The 13,411-nt window shown below is 32.2% G+C and overlaps 2 protein-coding genes across 2 annotated transcripts in view; one reads left to right on the plus strand and one right to left on the minus strand.

Annotated features, from left to right (window-relative positions):
• LOC127714726 (uncharacterized) overlaps positions 1 to 13,411 on the plus strand; it is a 216,948-nt gene that overhangs the window by 32,999 nt on the left and 170,538 nt on the right. The gene's annotated exons all lie outside the window — the stretch shown is intronic.
• LOC127714721 (ankyrin-1-like) lies at positions 2,612 to 7,789 on the minus strand. Its single transcript, XM_052220774.1, has 2 exons — positions 7,696 to 7,789; positions 2,612 to 6,549 (listed from the first exon to the last, which is right to left on the minus strand). Exons 1-2 carry the CDS (start codon positions 7,754 to 7,756, stop codon positions 3,650 to 3,652), a joined length of 2,961 nt encoding a protein of 986 aa, XP_052076734.1. The 5' UTR covers positions 7,757 to 7,789; the 3' UTR covers positions 2,612 to 3,649.

Consider the following 13,411-nt stretch of genomic DNA (forward strand, 5'->3'; position numbering starts at 1 on the left):
TTAATAGGAATCACAAAGAAGATCAAATAATAAAGATGAGATAAAAAATAACCTAAACATTCTTATTGATTAGTTATGATTTTAAATTACTTTAAAAAAAAACCCACATCAAAACACAACATATAAGAGGAAGAGAGAACCAGTTGTATGAAGAGGAATAACTCTTGTTATTTTTATTTATCTGAACATTTTTTTTTAAAACCCTGTAAATCTACATGTGACAAATATAATATTACGATAACCATGGTAATAATAAGACAGGTAATATATATAAGTCTAAATTGAAAACAACGTTCAAACCTATGATTGCGTTGGATAAAAACCACAATTTTTATACTTGTGCATGCAAAACAAATTTCTTGGTAGAGGGGTCTAAATACAGCACAAACAACATTTTCCAAAAGACCAAAAAAGTGAAAAAGTATATTTAAACAAAACGCATTGCAGAATCATTAGAATGTGACATTTAACAACAAATTAGAGAAAGGGTTTAACTCTGTTAAATCATTTAAACAGATAACACCAACATACATAATAAAGTTTGAAAGAGAGGGCAAACGTGACGTACTATATAACAGTGTACCAAAGTATGCGCGCAGTTCCAGTAAGTTAAGCAGAATATATTTATCTCCGGCTTAAGAAATTATCTACTATCGTACTTCTGTGAAGATATCCTACAGCTGAGGTATGAATAGTTAAGGCATTACTATTTGTAATACAGTACTTTTTTAACATATTTTAGATAATGCTGTTAAGTAATGTTACAACCATTTGAACTAATGGTCTGCTAAACACTTATAATTTCCGAGTTGCATATGACATGTAGCCAGTACAAAATATTCTTACATTTCTAAGTGAAATTATTATATTTCATTTGAAAACAAGTATCTGTAATTGTACATAAGTAGAATATCCTTAAAACATAAATATCTTTTAAACCTAAAAAAATAATTTAATATCAACATAATAAAAAAATTGTGGTGTGAAAAAGAGCGCAATTAAGACATTGACATAGTTCATTAAATATTCACTATATTTAATAATTTCATGCTGATCTCTCTATGTCTTTCGCTTTCCTTGTGTCGTAGAGTTGGTGTCTCATTGAATACTAGTATATCTTGCACTTCTTTTAAATTCTATATATTATGAAATATTTAGAATATAACCTTTTAATAAGTTAGTTAGGGCAAATAAAAGAAGAAAAAAACAACAAAAAGACACTTATATTTATAGCATGGATTTATTCAACTTATAGATACCTAAACCCGTTTACATTATTTCTATAGTTCAATTCATTTAATTATTTTTAATACTTATTTACCAAAAGATATATAATGTTTCCAAACTGTCCTATCTATTATTCTATTATTAATTTTGAATTAAGTGACCATCATGTTGGTAGCTACTCTGTGCATGTGTATTATTATATGTTTTAGTTGTACAGCATATTGTATAGAAAGGCACCTCATTCTGTACCTGTACCATGTAGGGCTATCTGTATTTTTCACGGATTAAATAAAAGTCGGATGTTTGTTGTGAACGTGGTCTGTTGTACTATTTAATATTTTTTGTGATATCGTTGTGCTTTTTATTTACATTGACGATTTTTTATTTTTAAGGCCAGATAATTGGTAAGGACAATACTATTTGATATGCTTTAGTGAACATGTGATAATATCAGATTATTACATGGCATTTTTTATATCAGATGTATTATCAGCCCAAGGTTCAATATCAGCTGATATTGACCGAGGGCTGATAATATATTTGATATGAAAAATGACATGTTATGATCTTTTCATCATATGCTTCAACAATGGAGAAAAATCACAGTTTAATAAATTGATCCTTTTAAATGGTTCTCAAGGAGAAGTTCAGAAAGTGGAAAGTTCGGCTATTGGGCTGATAATACATCTGATATGAAAAAGGCACTGGTTACGGTCACATTGAAATGTAACAATAATAAAAAAAGTTATTGTTACATTGAAGACTAATTGCTGGAAAGCAGGGTTAGGTAAGGAACTGATTAATTATGAATGTAACAATAATATTCGTAGCTATGGTTACATCAGAGATATATTTATACGCAATCTCTGGTTACATTGTGTTATACTGTTTTAATCCACAATTACGTTAGAATTATTAAACTTTAACCTTCTACAGTTTTGTTGATTAATTCTTCAATATGTACTTGATAATAGAAATAAAAAACAATTTTATTATTATTATTTTTATTATTTTTCAACAAATAGTGCTTTTAAATTATAGTTTAAAGTTATTTTTATTTTTTTTTTAATTTTTAAGCAATTATATTAAAAGACAACATGCAACAACCTTTGGACGAAAATATAAACATCGCAAGAGTAAAAAAATACATTTCACCTGAAGCATGGCAGACATTGAAAGTTTCTATAACTTCAAAAAGGGATACTGCAGAGTGGAATTGTAAAGTCTGTAAAACCGACGTGCACATTGCTGCATCACTCGTTTGTGATGGCTGCCTAGAGTGGTTTCACCAAAAATGCGTCAGACTGACACATGCTCTCTAAACAACATACTTGATGTGTAGAAACTGCATTGTAAATAAAAATTTAAAAAATTATATGCAATATTGTAAAATTCAAATAAGATTTATTTTAAAATACAGATTACTATTCCCAGCATACATGTAAACTGAAGTGCATTAACGTAAAATAACACAAAGTAACCATAGACACAAATATTATTGTTACATTCATAATTAATCGGTTCCCTACCCAACCCTGCATTCCGGCAATTAGTCTCCAATGTTACAATAACTTTTTCATCATTGGTACATTTCAATGTAACCGTAGCCAGTTTCTATGAACAATGACATGTTATGATCTTTTTATCATATGCTTCAACAATGGAGAAAAGTCACAGTTTAATACATTGATCCTTTTAAATGGTTCTCAAGGAGAATTTCTGAAAGTGAAAAGTGTACGAACGTCTGACGCCAAATGTAGTACATCCGATATGAAATCTTTCTAATCATATGCCTTAACAAAGAAAAAAAAAACAACAGTATGATATCTTTTTATATTGACGATAAAAAAAAATCTACAAAACATAATGAACACTGTTTCGAAAAGTCAACATTTGTAAAGTAACTTTCTAAATTGTGCCGGATCCTTTGAAAAATGCAACTATTGTATCATTTTATTTTATTTATTTTTTTTTTGTGTGGGGGGGGGGGCATTTTATATACTATATTTATCTGTTTTCCAATACTTGTTTTGTACCCTACTTTGTAATGTTTTTTTTTCACTGAAAACGTATACCATTGAGGTGCATTTTCCGGAATTTACCGAGTAACGCCGGAATGCCATGTGATAACATTACGGAAAGGCATGTGATAATTGTCGAAGCATGTGAAAAAAATTTCATATCAGCCGCTAAACACCATTTCGGAAAATATGGAATTCACGTAAATTTAATGCTATTATCATACTGTAAAAATTATAAATTATTTACTCTAATTATATGATAAAAGGTAATATCTCTTCATATCACAACAAACACAAAAATCGAAGAAGTAGTCTCCCATGAGATACAAGGGATAATAGCCGAGTATGAACCATAAGTATAAACAAAATCGACATTGAACCTTACTATATAATATCCATATTTACTCTACATTGTAATGTTTTAACAAGTTTATCACATCACTGTCTCTTTTCTGTAAAGCAATTCTAATAGGAGTCATCCCAAACCTGTCACTCACATTTACAGATGCACCATTTTTGAGAAAGAGTTCAGTAATATCTTTTTGAACAGCTGATAAAGACTTGAAAAGAGGCGTCTGTCCTAATTTTTCTACCATATTTACAGATGCCTTACTTTCAAGCAACAATTTCGTAAGATCAGTGTTTCCAGCCTGAGCAGTCAAATGCAGATGTGTTATACCATCTTTATCAGCTTGATTTACGTTTGCATCTTTTGTTATCAAAATTCTAGCCATTTCTAGGTTACTCTCTTTGCACGCTAGATACAAGGGTGTCCATCCATCTTTATCTGTTTCGTTTACCTTCGAACTAAATGATAATAGAAGTTTAATGAGATCTATTTTGTTATCGCGACAGGCAATATACAGAGGAGTTAAATTCTCTTTCTCCATTTTATCTATATCTGCTCCATGTTGAAACAGTATTGGTATGGAGTTTAAATGCCCTCGTTCACAACAAATATGGAGAGGTGTCCTACCATATTTTTCTGTTTCATCAATTGAAACACCATGCTTAAATAATTCTCCAACAATATTTTCATTTCCACTGAAGCAAGCTAGATGGAGAGGAGTAGCTGATTCTTTGTCTTTGGCACTAGCATCTGCTCCATGTAGCAGAAGGAGGGAAACTGCATCCTGTAGACCATGTGTACATGCCAGATGTAGTGGTGTCTTTCCATATATGTTTGTGCAGTTAACTTTTGCCTTGTAGTCTAACAACATCTTGATGATGTTGACATTACCCTTTTTACACGCAATATGAAGCGGCGTATCTTTATTTTTGTTATGGAGAAAAACGTCTGCATTTTTATCTAACAACATTTTAACAATAAGCTCATGGCTTTTTTTACAAGCCCAGTAAAGTGGAGTAGATTCATGTGAATCACGTTGATTTATGTCAACCCCATGAGAATGTAACAGCTCGGTTATTTCACTACTTCCTACTGCACAGCAACAATGTATTGGACACTTTCCTTCTTCATTATCTATTAATGTGTTAGCATTACATTTCAAAAGTAACTCAACAATCTTTTTTTGTTTCTTCTCGCAAGCTAAAAATATCGGAGTTCGACCTTTATTGTCAACAAGATTGACATCAGCCTTATTTTGAATCAACAATTCAACAATTTCAGTACATCCTTTCATTGAAGCTAAATGTAAAGGAGTGTGTCTAGCGCTATCCAATATATTGACCTTTGCATTTCTATTCAACAACATTTCAGCTATGCTCCTATGTCCATTCCTACAAACTACATGTAGTGCTGTTTTCAGATCACTTTTTCGTTGTTTTATTGTAGCTCTCTTCGACAAAAGCACAGCGACTGTATCTGTATGACCACCAGCACAGGCTAAATCTAATGGTGTATTTTCATTTTTATCCGTTTTGTCAATAAATGCTCTTTTCCCTAGTAATAACTGAACTGTTTGACTATGTCCCTTGAGACAAGCCAAATGCAACGGAATTTGACCAGATTTATTGTCTTTGTTAACCAATGATTTGTCAAAATCTAAGAAATATGTAAGGTAGTCGTCATAACCTTCTAAGGATACAGCATGCACAACTGTTGAACCATCATCAGAGTTCTTTAAGTCATTCCGTTTTAACATGTTTTTCATATACGAAGTGAATGCTTTTCTGAATTGAGGAAAAGCATTTTGCGTATCCGTTATTACATCCAAGAACAACCCTTGTTTAATTTCAATTAAGATTCGGTCAAAGTATGCTCTTTCTAATATGTCGGGAATCATAATGGTCAGTTTTGGAGGATGTCCACTCAGAGACAGAAACTGAACTCTATCCTTTAGAAACGATGTCTTACCATATTTCAGTAAACTTCGTAGGATATGTTGACTCAAGACATGTGCAATAATGTCCAATAACGTTTCGTTCATAAAGGAATACCCATATTCCGTTTCGATGCAATAAGATCCAACTAAGGCATTTAGACAAAAGAGTAATGACTGTTTTGATGGTATTTGGGTATAACCAATTTCATTTGCCAAACAATGAATAAGTTCATTAAAATTTCTATCTTGATTCCGATTATTGTTATCATGGATAAGTTTTTCTTTTTTTACATTATTGTTCAAAATCACCATTAGTGCTAATGAAAAGTAATGCAAATCTTTTGTTTTATTGCACTTTTCGATCTCTGCAGCCACATAACTATATGGTGTTGAAAAATATTCTACCGCATTTTCTTTTGTATCGGGTGAATAATTCGCGCACAGTGTAGGAAAGAAGCTAAACTTCATAATGACTCCATTGCTTAATTGGTCTATCATCTCTGCACTTAAATATGATTTTCCTATTGTCCGCCGATTGTCTTCGGTTAGCTTCAAGTCTTCTTCGATAAGGCTGTGGTGAACAAAAACTGTTTTCACTGTTCCAATATCAACTGTATTATATATATAAGACCTACAAGTTGCTAGTATCTTAAAATTCTTATTTCTATTCAGAAGCGTAAGAACCAAATTACCTTGCTTACTCCACCACATAGTATCATAATCATATACATTATACTTTCCGAATATATCTTCAATGATAAATATCTGTGTCTTATCTTTAGATGCATATCTGACAATGTCATCTGGGTTTGTAACAATCAATAGTTCGAATTCTTCGGTTTCCTCCAGAGTTAACGCTATGTGAAATGCCAGAAACGACTTTCCACATCCTTGTGGTCCTGACACCAGGATACACTGATCTATCTTCATGCTCTTCAATATCATTTTGGATGCCTTGGTTTCAACAAATCGATCCAAACGTTCTTTCCACTGCTTCTTTTCATAATTCTGTAGTTCTAAAACACATAATGGTATTCTTTTAAGCAATTATACAGTATGTTTTAGAGTTTTATACTTACTTGTGACACAAAACGTTTTTCACGTCAAGGTACAGTTAATTAACTATGTCACAGATTTTGGTAAAGGTTGCATGTAACGTGAGCTCGTTAAACTATAACAAATAAAATCGAAAAATGTTGCATATACTCTTTCATTTTTTTTTTTTTTAAATATTACTTAAAGAAATTTAACATTTAAAAAAAAAAGCACATTAAATTGGTTAAAAACGTTCATAATCCATACATTTTTCTTAAAAAATGATTTGTTAATAAATTTTATGTTATAATGATGTAAAAAATATTATAGGGTTAATGACTTCGTGTTGGTGTAGGAATCAGTCTGTTACCAAGTTGGTAGTGCAAAATTATTTTGTAAAAGTACAATTTTTAAAAATTTGACACTTTATTGTGATTTTTACTTGTGATAAGAATGATGTTCAAAACAGTTCCAATGGGTACAATATTTCGTATTTAAATGGTTTTCAAAAACACCAATCACTTAAAATTACTTTTTAACTAAAATGCGCTACAAATCAACAGAAAACTTTTCTGAATGCTTAATAGGTCTCAACATTGTAATTGAAAGTTCTCATAAGATTCTTTATCTATATGATGACCTATAAAGGTATACTGGTAGAAATATGTAATGCTTACACATTGTATTCAGAATCGATGACTTATAGCGGTATGAGGGCCATTGCCTTAAAATGCTTAAACTACCTGATTTTCTTATAGAGATGGACAAAAATACACAATTCATACTGAAAGTCATACATAAAAAGATCACACAAGAATATTTTGTAAAATCAAAACTATGGTTTTCAATATGGGTCACTATCACTTATGCGCCTCAAAGTGAGGTACTCGAATATTATTTGTTAACAAGAAGCTACATGCAGCAATATTGTACAAGTTGCTATTTTTAGTAACTGACTGAGCATACATATTTGTTTTGTATTGATTACAAAGAGTTTTTAATGTTATGCGAGAACAGACGATAACAGACGACGACAGATGCCAAAGTGATTGAAGTATATTTATTCAGACAAACTCGTACAATGTGAGATAAGCAAAATCTATAATGTTTCGTATATTATGCTTTACCTTTGATGTTTTCAGGAATTGGATTATCAAGTCTATTCTTTAATTCTAAGTTTTCTCGCATAATATCTTCTATTTTTATATATCCATTTACGCTGCCTAAAATTAGAAAGGTAATGTGAATCTTCAAATGAATACATCCTATTTATAAAGTGAGTGATAGTCTATATAACCACTACAAAGTACATTTTTAATATTCAGAATAGATGTCAGTGGTCATCTCTGTGTAAGTATTTCTTAACAAACTTCACACGTTGATTTATCATTTGCCATGACATGAAAACAGAAAACTTCTGTACATATAAATTTCCATTAATTTCTAGAAAAATTAAAGCTATTTTCTCGGGAGACTGTTTATGACCATCTGAATTGAAGAGTAATGATCTAGTACACGGCAAAGAATTAAGACACTATTTAGTTTTTTACCAAAGTAACATTGGCCTTGGGCTGTTTTATGCTCTTTGGTCGGGTAGTTGTCTCTTTGACACATTCCCCATTTGCATTCTCAATCTTATTATCTTGTAATTCAAAGAAAAGTTCATGCTCTATCTTATTAAAGCTATTGGTTTAATAAAATTAATCAAATACAGAGACTACTAATTTTTTTACAATTAAATTACGTAAACTGAATTTTTTTAATGAAATATTAAAGTCCTTCAAGACGGTAAAAATTGAAAGTGTTGATTTACACACATTTTTCTTATAAAAACTAATCGTTGTCAGAGATATATTCGTTAAAACCATAATAATGACCTATAAAGAATATTCTCCAAAAGCTTGCGACACTGGACATGTTTTAAACATATTATAATTAAATGCTCCGCTGGGGCGTAGCTTGATACGACCGCAGAGGTCGAACCCTGAACAGTTGGGGCAAGTATGGACACAACATTCAAGCTTGATACAGCACTGAATTTGGATTGTAATTAAATATTTGACACAGCATAGGTTTCTGACACAGAATGAAAGTGGTCTAAGAACTTAAAAAATTTTAATTTACCTATTCAAACCATATCATGATTATTTGCTTTTATATATAAATCAGAAATAACCAATTTAAAATGGAAAATTCTAAAGAAAAAAAAGGAAAAAAAAATCCCCCCCCCCCCCCAAATTTTTTGAACCCCCTTATAATTCATCACCCCCAAACTCAATCCCAGCCTTCCCTTTGTGGTATGGTACCTTGCAGTAAAATTTCAGAGAGATCCATACATTTGAACACAAGTTATTGTCTGGAAACTAGAAAAATGCTTGTTTTTTTGGCCCCTTTTTGGCCCCAAATTCCTAAACGTTTAGAGCAATTACCCCCAAACTCAAACCCAGCTTTCCCTTTGTGATATGGAACCTTGTAGTACAATTTCATAAAGATCCATATACTTACACACAAGTTATTGTCCTGAAACTAGAAAAATGCTTGTTTTTTTTGCCCTATTATGGCCCCTAATTCCTACAAATTTGAGGGAATTACCCCCAAAATCAATCCCAGCCTTCCCTTTGTGGTATGGTACCTTGCAGTACAATTTCAGAGAGATCCATACACTTGAACACAAGTTATTGTCTGGAAACTAGAAAAATGCTTATTTTTGGCCCCTTCTTCCTAAGCTTTTTGGTCAATTACCCCCAAACTCATTTCCAGCTTTCCCTTTGTGATATGGAACCTTGTAGTACAATTTCATAAAGATCCATACTCTTACACACAAGTTATTGTCATGAAACTAGAAAAATGCTTGTTTTTTGGCCCCTTTTTGGCCCCAAATTCCTAAACGTTTAGAGCAATTACCCCCAAACTCAAACCCAGCTTTCCCTTTGTGATATGGAACCTTGTAGTACAATTTCATAAAGATCCATATACTTACACACAAGTTATTGTCCTGAAACTAGAAAAATGCTTGTTTTTTTTGCCCTATTATGGCCCCTAATTCCTACAAATTTGAGGGAATTACCCCCAAAATCAATCCCAGCCTTCCCTTTGTGGTATGGTACCTTGCAGTACAATTTCAGAGAGATCCATACACTTGAACACAAGTTATTGTCTGGAAACTAGAAAAATGCTTATTTTTGGCCCCTTCTTCCTAAGCTTTTTGGTCAATTACCCCCAAACTCATTTCCAGCTTTCCCTTTGTGATATGGAACCTTGTAGTACAATTTCATAAAGATCCATACTCTTACACACAAGTTATTGTCATGAAACTAGAAAAATGCTTGTTTTTTGTCCCTTTTTGGCCCCTAATTCCTAAAATTTGGAGGCAATTACCCCCAAAATCAATCCCAGCCTTCCCTTTGTGATATGGAACCTTGTGATACAATTTCAGAGAGATCCATACACTAACACACAAGTTATTGTCATGAAACTAGAAAATGCTTGTTTTTTGCCCCTTTTTGGCCCCTAATTCCTAAAATTTGGAGGCAATTACCCCAAAAATCAATCCCAGCATTCCCTTTGTGATATGGAACCTTGTGGTACAATGTCAGAGAGATCCATACACTTACACACAAGTTATGTCTGGAAGTTACAAAAATGCTTATTTTTGGCCCCTTTTTTGGCCCCTGATTCCTTAACTGTTGGTACCACAACCCCCAAAATCAATCCTCACCTTCCTTTTGTGGTATTGAACCTTATGGTAAAATTTCATTTAGATCCATTCACTTAAACTAAAGTTAGAGTGCGAAAACTAATGTGTCTTCGGACGACCACGACGATGGCGGACAACGACGACGATGGCGGACGACGACGACGACGACGACGACGACGACGACAACGACGACGACGCCAACGTCATACCAATATACGACCACAAAAATTTTTTTGCGGTCGTATAAAAACTTAAAACATATTTTCCACGATTTAACCAATAATACTTGCTTGAAGAAGTTTGTTTCTCTACAATTGACTTGTATTTTAATTTGCATAGAATTTTTAACTTACCAATCGGAGACCTGTCCATGCAAAGCGCACTCATCATAAAAGCTGCAAATAAGACATATTAAAAAACTAGTACAAGTAAATCATGTAATCAAAGTTCAGCGTCTTTCAAATGTATCTTAATAGACGACGTCTGTAAAATCGCTGTCATGTTAATTGAAGAATTTTGCTATCCTTCCAAAATTCGCATTGATAATTGATATAGCATATGTACTATTTTTCGTATCCGATAATACACGAGTTGGGTAATTAGGAGTAAATCCAGACTATTCCAAAAATTATACAAATAGTTCTAATGACATTACACACAGTTGAAGAAGACATAAGTTCCAGATAGAAGGTCGAATGATATTTCCAAGGAAAATATTCAAACCACCGTAAAAACTTTAATTAATGCATACTCAGTTTGAACTCCACCACTGATGTTTATCTGATTGATATTACTACGATTATTAGCAATGTTTGATAAGCTCCAATATATAATAAGTAAACCATATATATTTAAATACAAAAGACCTATGGTGGATATTGTTAGTTAGGCAAACACCTTACACTTGTTGCTAGGTTTTTGACAAAAAGAAGCAATTAACTCGAACGGTTGTCAAAAGAGTAAGCAAAAACTTATTTTGTTATATCAATCTTTCGGATAATTTTTAGACATATACAAATTGAAAGTAGTTTAACAAACTATATCAAAACACTTTGAACGCAATTCGTTTGGAAGTGTTCAATCACTTTAGAACGTTTAGCTGGTGTCATTTACCGCCTATTAACTTAGTAATGAGTGACAAGCTACATTTGGGGGCTAATTTGGCTCTGTGAATGCACCAAAAATAAAACATTATATCATACCAGTAATGATTTAAATCATAATTCGTAAGCATTAAAGAAAGGCTTTTAGAAATAGAGGTTCTAAATAGCCTGTGTTGCTCACCGGGATCTAGGTACATGTTCAACGATGGCAAATCTTCAATATTAAAGACTAGAACATAATTCATTACACATATCATATTTTGATATTCTTGTACAGCTGACCATATTTTCTGTTTTTGGTTTCTCTTTATCTACTTATCTTTTTGCCAAAACGGCAAAATTGGTAAAAATCTTTATTTAAGGGCAATTACTCCTATAAGTCATATGACAATATTGGTCATCCAGACTTACTTGTAGATCTCGTCTTGTCTACGTTTTTTTTCTTTATCTATTACAGTTTTCAAACGTTCAAAATGGGTAAAACTCATAAAAGGGGATAACTCCTACAAGGAGTCAAGCAATAATTTCGGCTATTTTGACACATTTGTAGATATTGTCCTTATAACCATTTTTGCTGTTTGCAGTTTTCTTTTATTTACTTCATTTTTGGCCAAAAATGCAAAACTTGGTAAAGGTATCATTTAGGGCAAAAACTGCTGCATGTATAAGGCATCAAGCGAAGATTTTGAGAGTAACCCAATTGTAGGTTCACTATGATTCAAAAACGGTAAAGGCGATATTAAAACTTTTTGACAGAAGAAAACCACTCAGCATCATATAACTTCTAGCTTGAAACTGCGTGTAGTGTTATCCGGACAGATCGTATATTCTACATAAATAAACAGTAAAAATATTCTGTTAGTATATGTAGAGATGTCAATCAAATATGATACTGTTGAGCATGAAAACTTTTAATATATGATTAGGTGCAACACTATTGAACAGTCAGCAATTAAGATATGTGATGAGTAAAAACTTGTTCAGTCTATGTTTTTGTGTTAAACATTGGAATACAAAATGATAAATGATATTCAAAGTGAAAGAAATTCAAAGTGAAGGAACGAATTCTGAATTTTCAAGCTTTACTTACATGCATATATGTAGAAATAAAATTTAAAACTCAAAAAAATCTTCTTCGCTAATACTAAAAGGACTGATAAACATATATCAGGAAAGGGTTCTTAGTGGTACAAGTTCAAAACGTTTTATGGACGCAATCATGAGTGGTTGACCTTACTGGAATTTCTATGTCACCTCTTATATTTTCCATTTGTCTCAGACACAATCCCGAATTTCCCTTGTTTTTGAGATTACTGAATGCCACTTATCACATGATTTTATTTTCTATGAGTAATACGATTTAATTCTTCACCAACTCAAGGATTTGTATAGTGAGAAGGATTTGAATCTCGTGGACTATTTGCATTGCCTGTATTGAAATAAGCTGCGTATGATGAGATTTTGCGAGATTTACCGTGATGCATCTCGTTAGTCGTTTTTCGTCCACCATTACAAGTTGAATTTATGTCATTTGGAGATAATCTCGGCGTTTTGTAAGTATAATATAACAAAATTACATGATGTGATACTTTTAAGTGTAAGTTTATGACAGTTCTGATTCAAAAAACAGTTTATATCTTTACAAAACACATTGTCTGCATCTAAATATACTATGCATTTTATCTGTTGGTCATCGTAATAATCCCGCCCAAATAGGCGGTCCAAACCACAACTTTAATCTCAATCTCCTCCTTCATAATACGGAATTGTGTTCAGAAACTTGAATTATATGAAATTAATGTGTGTGGTGCGTGCATATTATAAACTATATAGTGTAAGGAGCTTTCGTTGTTGTTATTTTAGTGGTTATTTCAGACCAGAGACATATAATTCAATTGTATTATATGTCTCTGTTCAGACCAACCGTCAAAAATCGTACCGCGTCAGTGCAAAAAAGGGTGGACTGATAAAATATCGATAAAGTGCCACAATCGGTCGATTTCAACACTAAAACGTAATTATATCAATTTATCATAGTTTATT

The sequence above is a fragment of the Mytilus californianus genome, unplaced genomic scaffold (assembly GCF_021869535.1).
Source record: "Mytilus californianus isolate M0D057914Y unplaced genomic scaffold, xbMytCali1.0.p SCAF_9, whole genome shotgun sequence".
NCBI lineage: Eukaryota > Metazoa > Mollusca > Bivalvia > Mytilida > Mytilidae > Mytilus > Mytilus californianus.